The sequence below is a fragment of the Catharus ustulatus genome, chromosome 9 (assembly GCF_009819885.2).
Source record: "Catharus ustulatus isolate bCatUst1 chromosome 9, bCatUst1.pri.v2, whole genome shotgun sequence".
Classification (NCBI taxonomy): domain Eukaryota; kingdom Metazoa; phylum Chordata; class Aves; order Passeriformes; family Turdidae; genus Catharus; species Catharus ustulatus.
In genome coordinates this window covers 15,223,278-15,238,425 of record NC_046229.1, presented here as the reverse complement: position 1 = coordinate 15,238,425, position 15,148 = coordinate 15,223,278, and the positions used below count along the sequence as shown (strand labels likewise).

At 39.6% G+C, this 15,148-nt stretch overlaps 1 protein-coding gene across 5 annotated transcripts in view; it reads right to left on the bottom strand.

Annotated features, from left to right (window-relative positions):
• Positions 1-2,025: 2,025 nt before the first annotated feature.
• Positions 2,026-15,148, bottom strand: part of PRKACB (protein kinase cAMP-activated catalytic subunit beta) — a 68,047-nt gene continuing 54,924 nt past the window's right edge. For all 5 annotated transcript variants that reach the window (XM_033067256.1, XM_033067255.1, XM_033067254.1 and 2 more), the window contains 4 exons: positions 14,066-14,161; positions 11,297-11,419; positions 9,130-9,294; positions 2,026-5,489 (listed from right to left, as the gene is read on the bottom strand). In XM_033067256.1, coding sequence (XP_032923147.1) covers positions 5,364-5,489; positions 9,130-9,294; positions 11,297-11,419; positions 14,066-14,161 — 510 coding nt within the window. In that variant the 3' untranslated portion in view covers positions 2,026-5,363. The remainder of the gene's footprint in view (positions 5,490-9,129; positions 9,295-11,296; positions 11,420-14,065; positions 14,162-15,148) is intronic.

The window sequence follows — 15,148 nt, the reverse complement described above, 5'->3', positions numbered from 1 at the left end:
ACAACAGTAACATCACATGTTCTGCCGCTGTGATCCTGTTTCTGCTGTAATGGCATGTTTTTACTAAGGCTGCTTGCTCAGTTCCTCTCTTAGTTTTTCCCACTGGTAAGCAAGCCTGCCAGATGCACACTTCCCAATGCACATGGCCAGAGAAAAAGGGAAATAAAGATAATGTATTAAATAAGGACATACAGTGCCTTTTTTTAGGGGGGCAGTTGAAAACAGATACTTTATAAACACTGAGCATTTATAAAATGATTACATATTGGTTGCTTAATCTGAATTAACATGTCTATGAGATAGGTGAATTACCCCAGGTGTTACCTACCATTAACAGACTGAGGTCTTGAATCAATTTATTTTTCTTCGATTGAATCAAATTACCTTGGTGGGGGAAGAATTTCAGTTAACCAAGCCTTTCCAGCACTCCAATTTTCTCTTTGTTGCCCCAGACAGCAGTAATTTTTCCTGGAACTTACTGAACACCCACAGAACATACCACACTGCTTGCCAGGCTGCTGAGACCTTGCTCCATTTGTGTAAACATAGCTACAGCTGTGTCCTCTCTAATCTTCCACAGCACCTTGGAAACAAAGGCAAAGGAAGAAGTCTCTGATAACAACCTCCCAGCAAACACCTGTTACTGTGGCTGCAAACAGATGGAACAGATAACTGACCTCCCTCCTCATACTCCAACAACCTTTCATCCTGAAGAGTTTTTGTGCTTCAGCCTTGCCATTAGACATTAGGTTGCCACGGTGTGATCCATCAAAATCTACACCTGTAAGCTGAGCAGCAGTAAGAAATGTGCAAGTTTGTTACTGGCTCTTCCGTTCATGCTGCACTGACCAGCAGCTCATGTCAATAAACACCACAACTATGTTTCTTTTAAGTCTCAAAGCGAAGAGCCACACATACACAATTGTTAGAGATATATTTTTGCAAAGACATTTGTGCTTGACCCTCCAAGGGAGGGAACAGCACAATGAAGATGTAAGGATTCCAAAGGAATTTTTACTGGCTTTGAAACACTGTTGAGAACTGATCCCAATGATGTCATAGAAACCTCAGCTGTTTTTATCCCACTGAGGGACTACACTTTTTGTAGTAGTCAATTATAAGAATAAAATAAATTTTCAATACATGCAAGTTTCCTTCAGGCATCCTTTTTTGCCACACGATACCCCTCCCCAAATCCAAACAACAAAAAAGGTAAAAATGTGACTAGATCTCAGATTTAATTCATACTTTTATTCATCACCAAATTCAGAAGTTAGAAAGGGAAGATATCTAGAGATCCTGTCTTGCCTCTATTTACCCATCTTATACTTCTAAAAAAAAATCCAACGCTCCACATAATCACTGTGTAAGATCACAAACATTTACTATCTATAAGGCATTTAAACATCCTTGTGGAGCTCTAACCCTCTTACTGCCCAGCTTGATGTTAGGTGCCCGTATTTTACCTTTCTGTTAAAGAACTTAAACCAGTCAATACTTCAAGCTTTCCATTAAAAACATTTTTAAAATGTATGCAAGACCCACACTTGTAAAACTGTGGTGGTCAAACTCTTTTTTTTTTTTTTTGTTTTTCATATCATCAAACAGATCCAGATCAGCTATATACACCTCAGCTGGAGAATGGAATTATTTTTTTACCAGTTTCTTATGGAATGGTTCTTCAATTCTGATCTGCGATAAGTCCTCCTTATGCAGATTTGAATGACACCTTCAAATCTGTGGCTCAGCATGCTGTGCTTGTTTAGGAGCTGTAGTAAAAGCAGAAGACAGTATTTTTTGCAGTTCTTTTACGCTCAGCTTTAGAAAGTACAGAGGTCTTTAAAATGTAATGTAGCAGTAGTACCAGGAAACCAAGAACACAACACCGCAGTCGCAGGCGTACAGCAATAGAAGCACAGAGGCCACAGCTTGGTTCAGACAGTGGGGAGAGGAGGAGCTGCAATACAGAGCAGGCACCAGAGCCTCTCCAAACACCACTTGCAGAAAAAGCCCCAAGACAGACAATGCCAAGACCATGAACAGTCTTTACTTCTATCAGTTGTTTCACAGCACAATGAGACACAGCACAAAGTTTGTACAGCGGGATCTGCAGACAGTTTAAAAACAGGCAATTATCTTTAAGAAAAAGCATTGAGTCTGAATGAAAATAATATGAAGACAAACAATACTGAAGCTAATGATCACCTTGCTTGCTCTTGATTGTCTAAGAAGTCCAAGACTTCTTATAGTGCCTTTAATGCTCTCCACACCACCTTCTCCAGACACCCTAGTTAGTGTAAAGTTTAATGTGCCCCAACTCATACATGTAACAGGCTTCACAACCTTTTCCTCTTGCTCTCAAACCCTGCTCACGTGTGGGGAGGTGCAACACTGTCATCATACAACATTCTGATTCACAAAGAAGCAGCACAAGTGTTGTACATAATTTAATTTGCACTTCTGTATATAAATGTTTACTATTGCACACTATTGCAGCACTTAAAAACATCTAATTATTTGCAAAAATTAGTAAAATACTTTAAAGGATTTAAAAATAAGGGTTTTAATGCAACTGACAAGATAATAAAAAAAGCAATTTACTTAATGAGATACAATCCTTTATGTTGGAAATGAAAGTTACATACAACTAGAGTACAATTAAAATATACCATATAGTTCAACACTTAATTCCTCAAATGTGTAAAATTAACAAGCTTCTACTGTCATAGATATACAATTTTTCCATATTGTGAAAAGGATTTTTCAAATTAAATACAGGTAACATAATATTCTGTAGTTATATTTCATGAATGTGTTTAAATGAGAGGGTTGTATAATACTCACATTGTCAAATGTACTCACTAATGCCTTGGAAATTGCACACTTCCCCTCCTTTTCCAAAATAGAATCTCATTTCCATACTGAAGTCTATTATGCCATATTGGAAAAGTGTTCTACTTTCTAACAGGATTTTCATAAAATTAAAAAAAGCATAATATCATGGCATTATGATGACTTTTCCACTTATGCCCATGTAGAACTTAATCTGGATATCAGACAGACACGTCAGAACCAATTTCCTAGACTTTTGTCTTATTGTACACGCAAGATGAATTACAGTATTTTACAGAACAGAAAAATCTCTGAACCTCTCTAGAACTATAAATGTAATGATTAAAAATTAAAATCATAACAGAATCAAATTGTGATCTCCAACATTTATTAAAATCTTTTAAAGTTCATAAACGACAACAAAGTTACTGTAGAATTTATCGCATACAGCTAGCATACAGCAGCATGTCCTTGGTCTAAATGAAATACAAAAGATTTTAACATTTTCATACAAAGGATTTCTTTAAATTTATTAATGTGACGATATATCTTTGTTACATAAAATTTGCTACAGCAAAGTATCTTATACTTTTCTTGCATGTATGTAAATATGGGTGGACAAAGACTGCATTCAGTGTCAGCCTCCTAATGACGTTGTGCAAAAATGCTCAACAACCTAAACAGACAGAACATTGGGTGGTATGTTTCATACTCTTTTGTAAAATGTCTACAAAGGCCTTTCTTTTAGGAGCGTCGTAGAGATTAAAAGGAAGGAACGCCAGCTGCTTATTTGCACTGGCATTCAAACAAATCCAATGGCTATGTATCAATATAGCTCATTTTCTTAAAAAACAATTCATCCTTGTATGCATGTAAATTTATCATAAAACATGAGTCTAGTTTAAACTTTTAGATGTGCTGTTTTAAGACAGGTCACTGAGACAGCCAGAACCAAGTGTACAAATAAAACTACTATGAATAAGTTTAAAAGCAACCCCGAAAAAAGTGCTGAGCCGCTGATTATTAACATTGAAATAAATGTGTAAAAGTGCCCAAAGCTAGCACATGGTAGCAATACCCTTTAAGTCAGTTGGTGAGAGTATACAAAACATAATTAAACCCAAATACTTGTATCTGTGTGACCATACATTCCGATTGATTGAAAGAAAGTAGGTTAGAAATGAAGACACAATGCAACTAAAATAAACTCAGCTGTTGCAGTTTTTAAACTTGATCTCTTTTCTTCATGAATGAAGTGCTGTAATTAAAAAGAAAATGATTGTAGCAGTACTCCATCCTCAGTTTACTAATATAGTATACCAGAATAAAAACTTGGCAATAACCTCTTATTCTTAACAGCTAACAAAAAATAACCGTGTTCATCCAGCGATGCATCTAGAACATTATTTTGCATTTGCTAAACCCATTTGTTTTTCATAGCTAATGGCAGAGCGCAATTTGCTTTCTGTGGCATGATGGTTTTTATTCTAATGGATGCCTTTTTTTAATCAAAAAAGGCTTGAAGCAAGGAATACTTTGGGAGCCAAAACATTGGCTACTTTAAAAAAATTAAGAAAAAAAAGAAGAAAAAGTGAATCAAAATGAATTCTCTACAGTACTGACCAAAACTTCCTTTAAGAGTTTAGGGTTCATGATCTCAAACAAGCCATTTCACACCTGCCAACTGAAATGCTGGTAAGTTGACTTGGTTTAGTATGGTCCAAAATCCAGACCAGATGGATTTACTCCCTCTCATGAGACTGTAAGCTTTCCATGGTACAGTCTGGTTATGGCAACTTGCCTACTGCCTAGGTGGGAAATACAAAGGAAGGAGGCAGTGACGAAAACTGCAGGGATGTAGAAAACCAAGGCACGGGGTCTAGCTACTGTCCCCTACTTAAGCCATCCAATTGATTCTACTGGATTTTGGTCAGCCTCCAGGAAGAAATGTTTTTAAGTTAATTTAGCAGACATTTATATGGCGATAAATACTACCTTCAAAAATGCTAAAAATGTTGGCTAGGTTTAGTCTGAGCTACTAAAAAATTATTATAAATTGTAGCATCAGACACAAGACAGACATGAATTATTGGCTGGCACAGACTAGAAGCAACATTTATCTTTCACTTCAGTCTAAATCACACTAGCCGCAACACCTTCCATTTCACTCACACAAATAATACATTATTCAAAATAAAATGGAGCATTCTTGGGTAAAAAACTACTTCATTTCAAAGGGGGAAAATGAACAATACACAGAAACAAAGAACGACAGAAACCAAAGTTAAGTAGGAAAGTGGTCTATTATTCTGTGTTACTGCACAAACAGTGCTTGCTTAATTGTGCCTAGTTAGAAGGGTTGGTGCAAACTGCACACATGGAAGATGGCAATAAAGACCTCAGTCAGCTTTGTGGAATGAAGTAACTAGGTAACTGTTTTGACATATGATGGTCTCAGCTCCACCTCATCTGTTAACAGAGTGCAAAGATCCCAATGTGAGCCCTGATGTCATCTTGTCCTCTTACTCCTACTAAAAATCAGCAAATTCTTTTGCACATTTTTCTGTTAGAGAAGCACGAATATCTTCTTCTTCATAGTCATCAAAGTTGCTGGTATCTCCAGGACCTCTGCACTTTGGTATGAATGGAGCTTCTACCTGTATTGGTAGGAGATAAAAAGGCACATGAAATGTTACTGGCCAAATACCAATAGATTTAGCATTGTAATAATGAGCACAGCAATACTCCCATTACTTCTCAGATCCTGCCAAGAAATCGGGTATTACAGGTTTAAGTTGTGGCACATAGACAAAACCTAAGAAGGCCTAGATGTGTGAGTCTAAATTGAAAAAGACTAATTTCTTGCTGACAGACGTAATTAAAAAAATTACTTCCACTTCAAAACAAAGATTACTCTTCTCTTTGCAGAGGCAACCCTGCTCCTTCCAGCTCATTAGCACAGGACATGGAGTCCATTGATGGCAACCACCACTACACAAAGATCTTAGGAAAGTTTGGAATGCCTCTCCCTCCTACTTCATAACAATCTTCTATTCCCAAATAAAAACTAACCTAATGCAAGTAGAAAAGAATTTGTTCTGCATCTCTTACGAAGTTCCTCCTAGGACCTAAGTGAAAAGTGAAAGCCTTCTCCAGACAATGAGACACAAGCAATGACTTGGAGGAGTCACTCAAAGACTGTACCATAAGATAAACAAAATTACAACAAAGTTATGCAGGTGATGCAAATTTAAACCTGGAAACACAAAGTAATCAGACAAGCTTCTCTCCCCCAAACATCTCAAGATGTAAGTGTGCCAGAGGTAGAATGGTGGGGAGGCTACCAAACAGGGCAGGCACAGCTTCAGCTGAGGCAGAAGATCACACCACACTGCCCCCAGGTAGATTGCTGATGGTGGGGGTGTGTTGCACGTGTAGATCAGTGAATTAAAGAGGTACAGCACAGACTAACACAAATTAAACTCCAGACTGGGGGCAATACCATTATACACTGCCAAGAAATAACAGTTGCTTGTGCATTTACGCATGCAATTGTCAAGTGTATATCCTTTTATTCTTAAAACATGATACGTGTTTCGGTAATTCAGCCTGAGTGAACATAGTCTGTGTACACACCTTGCCTACAAAGCCACACATTACTATTATCTGAATTCTGTCTCTGTGTCTTCTTAAACTGATTTTCAGTTACTCTTACAACAAAACTCAGAGCAGAGAAAATATATCATTTACTGCTTGAACTTTAGTACACTTTCAAATGAGACATGTCAGACCTTTTCCTATCTCCAATATGAAAATTGCTAAATAGAGATTGCAGGAGATAACACTGTTTTCTAGTGGAAATACCTGTTTGGCCCGAAGTAAAATCATCTTATCAGGCAGTGTGTTAATAAATATGGAAAGCCACAAAGAAAGGAAGACTTGATGGTATATCATGCAATGGGTGAACAACTGGGTCACAGGTTGGGCACAAAACGTTACAGTGAATGGGGTGACGTAAGACTGGGCACCAGTCAATAGTGGGGTTCTGTAGGGCTCAATCCTCTGCCCTGTGCTCTTGAACATCTTCATAAATAATTCAGAAGAAGGAGTGGAAGGGATACTAAGTAAGTTCATAGACCATACAAAACTGGGAGGAGCTGTTAACTCCCTAGGGGGCAGGGAGGCGCTGCAGAGAGACTGACAAATCCCAGGACTGGGCAATCAGCAAGCATACGAAGTTCAACATTAGAAAGTGCCAGATTCTGCATTTGGAATGAGGCTACCCTGGATGTACAGATAGACTGAGGGACAAGAGGCTGGAGAGCAGCTGTGGAAAGGAACCTGGGGGTCCTGGTTGATGGCAAATTGAGCCAGCAGTGCCCTGGCAGCCAGCAGGGGCAACTGTGTCCTGGGGACATCAGGGTCAGTATTGCCAGCCAGGCAAGGGAGGGGATTGTCCCTCTCTGCTCTGCACTGCAGCAGCCTCACCTCAAGTGATGGGGGGTAGTTTTGGACACCACAGTGTAAGAAAGAAATTAAACTATGAGAGAGTGTCCAAAGGAGGCCAACAAAGGTGGTGAAGGGCCCTGAGGGGAAACTGTGAGGAGGTGCTGAGGGCACTGGGTCTGTTCAGCCTGGAGGAGACTGAGGGCAGACCTCACTGCAGGTACAGCTTCCTTGTGAGGGGAAGAGGAGCAGCAGGCGCTGATCTCTGCTCTGTGGTGACAGTGACAGGACCCGAGGGAATGGCCTGAAGCTGAGTCAGGGCAGGTTTAGGTTGGGTATCAGCAGAAGTCTCTTCACCCAGAGGGTGTTTGGGCACTGGAACAGCTCCCCAAGGCAGTGGCCACAGCACCAGCCTGACAGAGTTCAAGAAGAGTTTGGACAATGCTCTCAGGCACATGGTGAGACACTTGGGATATCCTGTGCAGGGTCAGTAGTTGGACTGGATGATCCTTATGGGTCCCTTCCAACTCACCATATTTTGTGATTCTGTATCTGAAATATTAAGTAATTGACTAGTTTACTTATGACTGTAGCACTTAAAAAAAAAACCAAAACATTCACATGACATTAGCTGCCAAGGAACAGTATGTTTATTTAGGAGAATACATGCTGTGGTAACAGCCACTGTGAAAAACTGTACAAGCCTAAGGTTTATTGCTGTATTTCTGTGACTACTTGAATGATATTACAATCCATGCTGTTGTTTCAGAGCCTCAGTATTACAGTATTTATTCTTTATAATTAGAAGCTTCAAACTTACTCAGTATCAGTTTTCACAACCCTTTAAATCTAGTAATAGCTATTCTGACTCTACTACTTCTTAACATTTAAAAATATTTCTTATTTCTGTGAAAGTAATTCACTATAGAAGTACACTAGCAATGCTAAGAATATTTAGCACAGTATTAAAACACTGTTAATATTATGGGGCCTGGGTGTTCCCAAACAGCATACCGGAAAATGAATCTCGGTTCATACAAATCTGCCTCGCAAAGAGGTATTAAGAAAGTGAAGAACAGATAATTAGAATTCCACAATGGGGAATATTTTCTTAAAAATAACTATACTTAATGCAAGAAATACAGGATGCATTAATTGTACCCTGTCTTCTAGTAATTAATACATTAGTGAATAATTCAACAACTGTACTGTCAGTTTGTGTAGCCAAACAACCAGTTTCTTTTTATAAACTATTGTTAGTATTTAGTTTTGGCCCTTAAAATACTGCTGTTACAGCAGCATGTTCATGCCTTTATAGTCAAGACTGTTAGCATTTCAAATTCAAACCAATTTATTTAAATATTATCACTTATGTCTACCTTTTTTTTTTTTTACAGAGGGAGCAGGTTGCTTTAGGAGAAAAAAAGAAAAGCTCTAGCTTTGGCTTGAGCTTCTCCACACTGAAGCACAGTCTGAGTGCTAAGAGCTGGTTGGAAAGGAAAACAAATTCATTTCTGCTGTGGAGGAGTATTTATAGATGCCACTGTAGCAGGGGTTAAATAAAAAGTGAGAGAGGCAGGAGATGCCTCATCCTGAGATAATCCAGAAATAGACCAACACACAACATGTGTTAAAGAGAATGTGAATGTACACAGAGGTCCAGGATAAAATACCCAGAAGAAACAAACATAACTCAATACATATCCTCTGGTATCTTGAAAGATTAAAATACTTTCACCCTTTCTCAATTTAAAGTCACAGATCTAGGAAATAAAAATTAAACACAATAATTAGAAATTTTACTTCAATCCCTTAAAGACCTGTAATAGTTTTGATCAGGAAGGGTCTTACCTTTCTCTGATAAATGGCAATCCAATCTGTAGTTGCAAACCACTTGTGATTCTTTATGTCATTTACACCATTCTTGAGATTTCCATATCGTTTGGTCAAATCTACCTGGAGTAAATTTCTTAGAAGATCCTTTAGGTCTGAACTGAAGTGTGATGGGAACCTCACCTAAAATTATACACCCACAACATTAAAAATGTGATACAAATTTGATTCTTTCCCCTGTGGATTTCACACAAAAGGGTAATAGTGGGGTCATTTTCTATCCTTCTTCTAAAACCAAATCAAGCAGGAATGCATGAAGAAAGAGATGATTATTGTTGCACAAGTATTTCTGTTTCACAAAACCTTTATCATAGCATTACATTGCCCATCTACCATTTCTTGAACTGGAAATTTCTAGGGGTAAGATATTAATTTAATGTAACAGTGATCAAAAAGCTAAGTTTAATTTGGTGTTTTAACAACACAGCATCTCAAGACATTCTCAGCTATTTTCTAGGTATAAATTTTTAGTTTGTATTATATATATACACACACACAGAAGACACAGTATATAGCATATACACAGCTTATAAATACATATATATGCTCTGAAATAACTGTACATTCAGCAATCATATATGAAAAGTCCATCTGGAATTTTATGCTGTACTGCAATCTGTTTCTGGTAACTAAATGCACCAACATCAGAAGTCTTACATAACAGCACTATCTGAAGATAGCACACTAGTGACTTGCAATTCATTCAAACCTGGCTAAAGAATATTTGAAGATGATTCGTGGGATGTAATTACAAAGGGTTTTTCTAACAAATGATCTACTGACACCATTTGAGATGGCAGAGAGAAGGAAGGGGGAAAGAACAGGCAGAAAGCTGTATTGTCATCCTCAGTCTCAGTGTTTGACACTCCCGATACTGAGCTGATCAGTTATCATGTAAATACAGATCATGGAATTACTTCACATAAAAAAACTAAAAAAAAATATCAATAAGTCCAATTATTAAGGACCCTCCTTCAGTTTATCTACCAATATGGTTCTATGCTAGATTATGAGAAACTCACAGATTTAATGACTATAATACCTAGACCACTGAGAAGTAAGGAAATATTAACTCAAATTTTAAGTAGAGAACTAAGGAAATGAAGTAGAATAAATGAAAGACCCCAGGTTATAAACAACTGCTAGCTGAGGATGGAATTACAGTTTCCAGAACTGTGCTGTTTCTGCTGTAGTCCATCCATGGACTCAGTAAAAAAAGGTAATGACCTTTTACAGATGTCAAGCCAATTAGATAAAACTACAAAAATGCCCAACATTTTGTTTTTAGTTTAGAAGAAAAAGATTTATTTAAAAACACGTCTCTGTGAATTAATTCCCATATATTCATGGGCACAGCTGAAGGTTCCCAACATTGAAACCTTTCAAAGAGCAACCACCCACCACCTTCTTTATTAAACAAGAATCAAGCTCAGTGCAGTGCACCACAGGCCTACTGAGGTGATGCCCTTGATTAGAGTTACAGAGGCACCTGAGATGCAGCACAGTGTGTGTCTGTGTAGGGGAAAGGAAGAGAACAACTGGAACAAATCAAGGGAGCACAAAGAATCAACACTGGCTGGCAGGAGAAACAACAGAATGATTACATTTTGGTGCTATCTAGCACACTAAGAGATACTAATGAAAAATAGAAGGGAAACATTGGAAACACTTGGCAAAAATTTTATATAATCAAACAGAATATTGGACAAGCCTAGTTCTAAGACCATGGAAGTAAAGAAACCTATTAGGAATGATGGAAACTCTTCAGGGCTTCTCAAAAATTGCAAAAAAAATTTATAGAAAATAGCTAGGTAAATTAGCACACAGCTTAGTAGTTGTTAATAGTTGTTGGATCACTTTAATACAAACACAAAAGGATATAATACCACCATATCTGTAAATTTCGTAACTTGCATTTTAAATTTGAAGGCAGGGAACAGATTTTATAACGTTGATTTAAAGTAGCAATGTCTGTACTTCTGAAATGTACATTATAAACTTCTCCTAGATCCTTTTCAAATTGCTCACTGTCTAGTGGCCAGTGAATTTGGCATCTTCCCCACCAAAGCCAGATTCTACAAAAAGAGCTGCATTTGTGAAAACACCCTTAAGAGCTTTAACTCACCTTGCCAGACACAATCTTCTCATAAATTTGAATGGGCTGATCTGCAAAGAATGGGGGATATCCAGCTGCCATTTCATAGATTAACACTCCTAATGCCCACCAATCCACTGCCTTGTTGTAACCCTGAATAAAATCAAACATGCCACTGTTAGTACAGTTTCTAACACAGGTTAAGATTTTCAGTATAGATCTATATATTTATGGAATACGAAGAAAGCAAATACATTATTGGTCATTTAATGCAGAACTTACAACCTGACTTCAACCAAACTGGCAGTCAGATTCCAACAGCAATACAATTACAGTAGTTTCACGAATACAAGCCGCACGGATTATAAGCCGCACCCCCGGTGCCTCGACAATGTTGCTGTCTTTGTCAATAGATAAGCCGCACCCCGAATATTAGCCGCACTTTCGTTCGTCGCGAGAATCCGTGCGCAGCTTTCACAAATTGGCCAATTAGTAACAGGATCGCGGCATAGCGGGTTTTACTGGCTCGGGGCGGGGCCAGGCAGGCTCGGCCCGCTCATGGTTGCCGACGGGGCCGGGTGGCCCAGCTCAGCGCCACGGCTCGGCGGGGCTGGCCGGGTGGTGCTGCCGCCGCCGCCGGGCTCGCTGGCCCCCCTCTCCCGTCAGCACCGCCCCGCTGCCGCGTTCGCTCGCCCGGCTGGCAGGGCTGCCGCCGCCAGGCTCACCGTCCGCCCCGCTGCCGCTTTCGCTCGCCCCGCGCCGCGCCTCGCGAGCGCCGCGCCCGCCCCGCGGCGCTTTCGCGGCTCGCGGCGGCGCTTTCGCGGCTCGCGGTTCGCGGCTCGCGGTTCGCGGTTCGCGGTGGCGCTTTCGCGGCTCGCGGCTCGCGGCTCGCGGCTCGCGGCGGCGCTTTCGCGGCTCGCGGTTCGCGGCTCGCGGCGGCGCTTTCGCGAGCGCCGCTTTCGCTCGCCCCGCCGGCAGGGCTGCCGCCGCCGCCACCACGCTCGCCGGCCGCCCCCTCCCGTCTGCACCGCCGCCGCGTTTCCTCGCCCTGGCCGGCACTGCAGGCCCCCGCACCGCCGGGCTCCCCCACGCTGCTGGCCCCGATTATGCTGGGCTTCCCCCGCTGCCAGGCAGCCCCACCCGCCGGCCTTCCTGCTTCTGCCATGCTCCCCTGCACTGCTAGCCCCAGTTCTCCCGGGCTCCCCCGCCCTGCTGGCTCAGGCTCTGCCGCCCTCCCTGCCCCGCCCTGCTGGCTCAGGCTCTGCCGCCCGCCCCCGACACTGCTGGCCCCGCCTCTGCCAGGCTTTCCCACCTCTGCCGGGGCCGGCCGGGCTCCAGCTTGGCTTGGGGCTGCCGCGGGCTCTCACTTCCGTGTTGGCAGCTTTTAGAATTTTGTTAATAGATTAGCCGCCCCGGAATATTAGCCGCACTTCCGGGTTTCCACCAAAATTTTGGTCAAATTGGTGCGGCTTGTATTCGTGAAATTACTGTAAATACTAATACAGCAATGACAGTGAACCAGTGATTGAAATAAAGCATTTTGCCCACATTCCTGTGATGAGTGTCAGTGATTTCTTTTATACTCCTGTGACAAGACTCCCTAAGTGACAGAAATGGGCACAACTTATTTATTTATTTGAAATCAAAGCAATCTTGTTACAGATTGATAATTCTCCAAAGCTTAGGGAAATTTCACTATAACAACATATATAACAACACTTCCTATATTGTACGCTGTCACCATTTTGCTCGATTATCCACATTTTGGAACATTCAGTTTCATATGTAGTTAACCAGCTACAAGAGCTTAAAAGTTCAGTTAATTAGCTGCTAGAGTAATTTATGGTTTGATCTTAAAAGCCTGAGCCTTTTATCATTAGTAGGTCCTATTCAATGTTAGGAAAGACAAAGAAACCACCAAACCCATCCATTTCATGCATGTTCTCTGAGATTTTTTACAAAGCTCAGCGTTCGGACTCAGTCGTTCAGGAAAATCTATTTTGTACAATTTTTTCTACTGCTTTAGTGACACAGGAGAAAAAAACCATGCAAACAACAAATATTTTTTCCCCAAGCAGAAGTATTTCTGTTCACTTTTGATGATCTGCAAAGGGTATTTAATTAAAGCACATGTTAAATGAGTAACTTAACATGATGCACTACAATTGTTGTATAGAGTGAGTAGTTCTATATTTTTCATTTGCAAAACATACAATGCTACAGTTAAACAGCTATAGGATGAATAATACTTTTTTATATTGGAACACTCAGTGCAAGTAGTAGACAAAGAGATCTACAGTCAGCTTAGACTGCATGTACTTTAGATGTAAAACCAGTGAATTGTTTGATTTGATGTCAACTGAGTTAAACCTGAAATTCTGCAAATAGTTATGTAATGACGACTGATTGACTCCAGTTCTTGTTACCTCTGGAGTTCTTGTTCTAGTGTGTTAACAGTTCAGAATGTAATCACTCAGATCTGTTGTTCTGATAAGGATGTCAGCTAAATAACCTAATTACAGGTTCTTTAAATCTCTTTGCCCCTCACAAGTTTTGTGGCAAGAACATGTAATACGAAGTTTGGTACAGTTACATGAAAATTCCTTATTTGGCATAAGTTTTGGCACACTAAACAAATATTTACAATGCAATGACTTCATTTTGTGTCATTTGTAAAGGATTGACTAGTCAAGATTTAATTTTTGGAAGTATCAGCAATTGTTTATCCCTCAGAGCTTGATAATTGGGTGAGAAGTTCTAGCCACATCAAATGCATGGCTGAGTAACAAGACAAAGTACCTTGCTGAGAATTATTTCAGGTGCCAGGTATTCTGGAGTCCCACATAACGTCCAAGTTCTGCCTTTTACTCTTTTTGCAAAGCCAAAGTCCGTGACCTGTCATCAGAAGAAATAAATTGTAAGTGCATTGCTACAAAGAAATTTAAAATTAAGTACTTTACAAATATTTTGGAAAGCCATTTTTTACAGGGAAAAAATTTATTTCTCAAATCACATAGTATCATATATTCAGATGTACCTTTATTAGTCAGTCCTTCTGGTACTTCTAAGACAGATAAATAAGTCTCATTAAAAAAATAATAAAGAATACAAAATATGTATTATCACCCTAGCACCAGCTTCTATTTATAATCTAAATATCAGTGGAAACTATGGGTTACTAATCTTCCACATGAACTGCAATTACATTATTAATTTTTTAACATCAGACTGTTTGTAATGCTGAAAATTTGAAGAATATAAACAAGATATTTATCTTTTCCTTTAGTTAACAAATAAATGAATCACAAAAAGGGTCAATATATCCCATAGTCTTGTAAATTTAGAATTTTATTGCATAACTGTATAAAGGTCATATGTAAAACTAGTGTGGGAATAAGACAACATAGAAGACTTCTTCCAGTAACTTCTGATTCTGAGTATCTTTGAAAGCATCACCAGAGTCAAGTTTGTTTATTTGAGGCCTGGGGGGAAAATGTAGCAATAATTGTATTCACAAATGGCAAGTACTTGGACATTACAAATTCTTCATTTCACTTGTCATGTTTTCTACAGTAAGTTTTCAGAACTCCATGCAATATCCTAATGGCTGTGTTTTTTCCTGGACCATATTGTGGAATACATACAAAATCCAGGTAATTACATGTGAAATTCTGGGATCAGTTTCAAGCTACCAAGTCTATGCTTGTTTCTTTTGTTTCCTCCTTCTTGGTTTCAATTTCAATCCATTCCTTGAGAAAACGTAGTGTAGCAAATTAGAACTGCTGCTAATTTTACAATAACCTGTGCGGATGTTGCTGTGCATTAATGTCACAACTAAAGAAGCCAAACTATCAGGGTAGCTTTTCTTCATTTTTGGTAGAA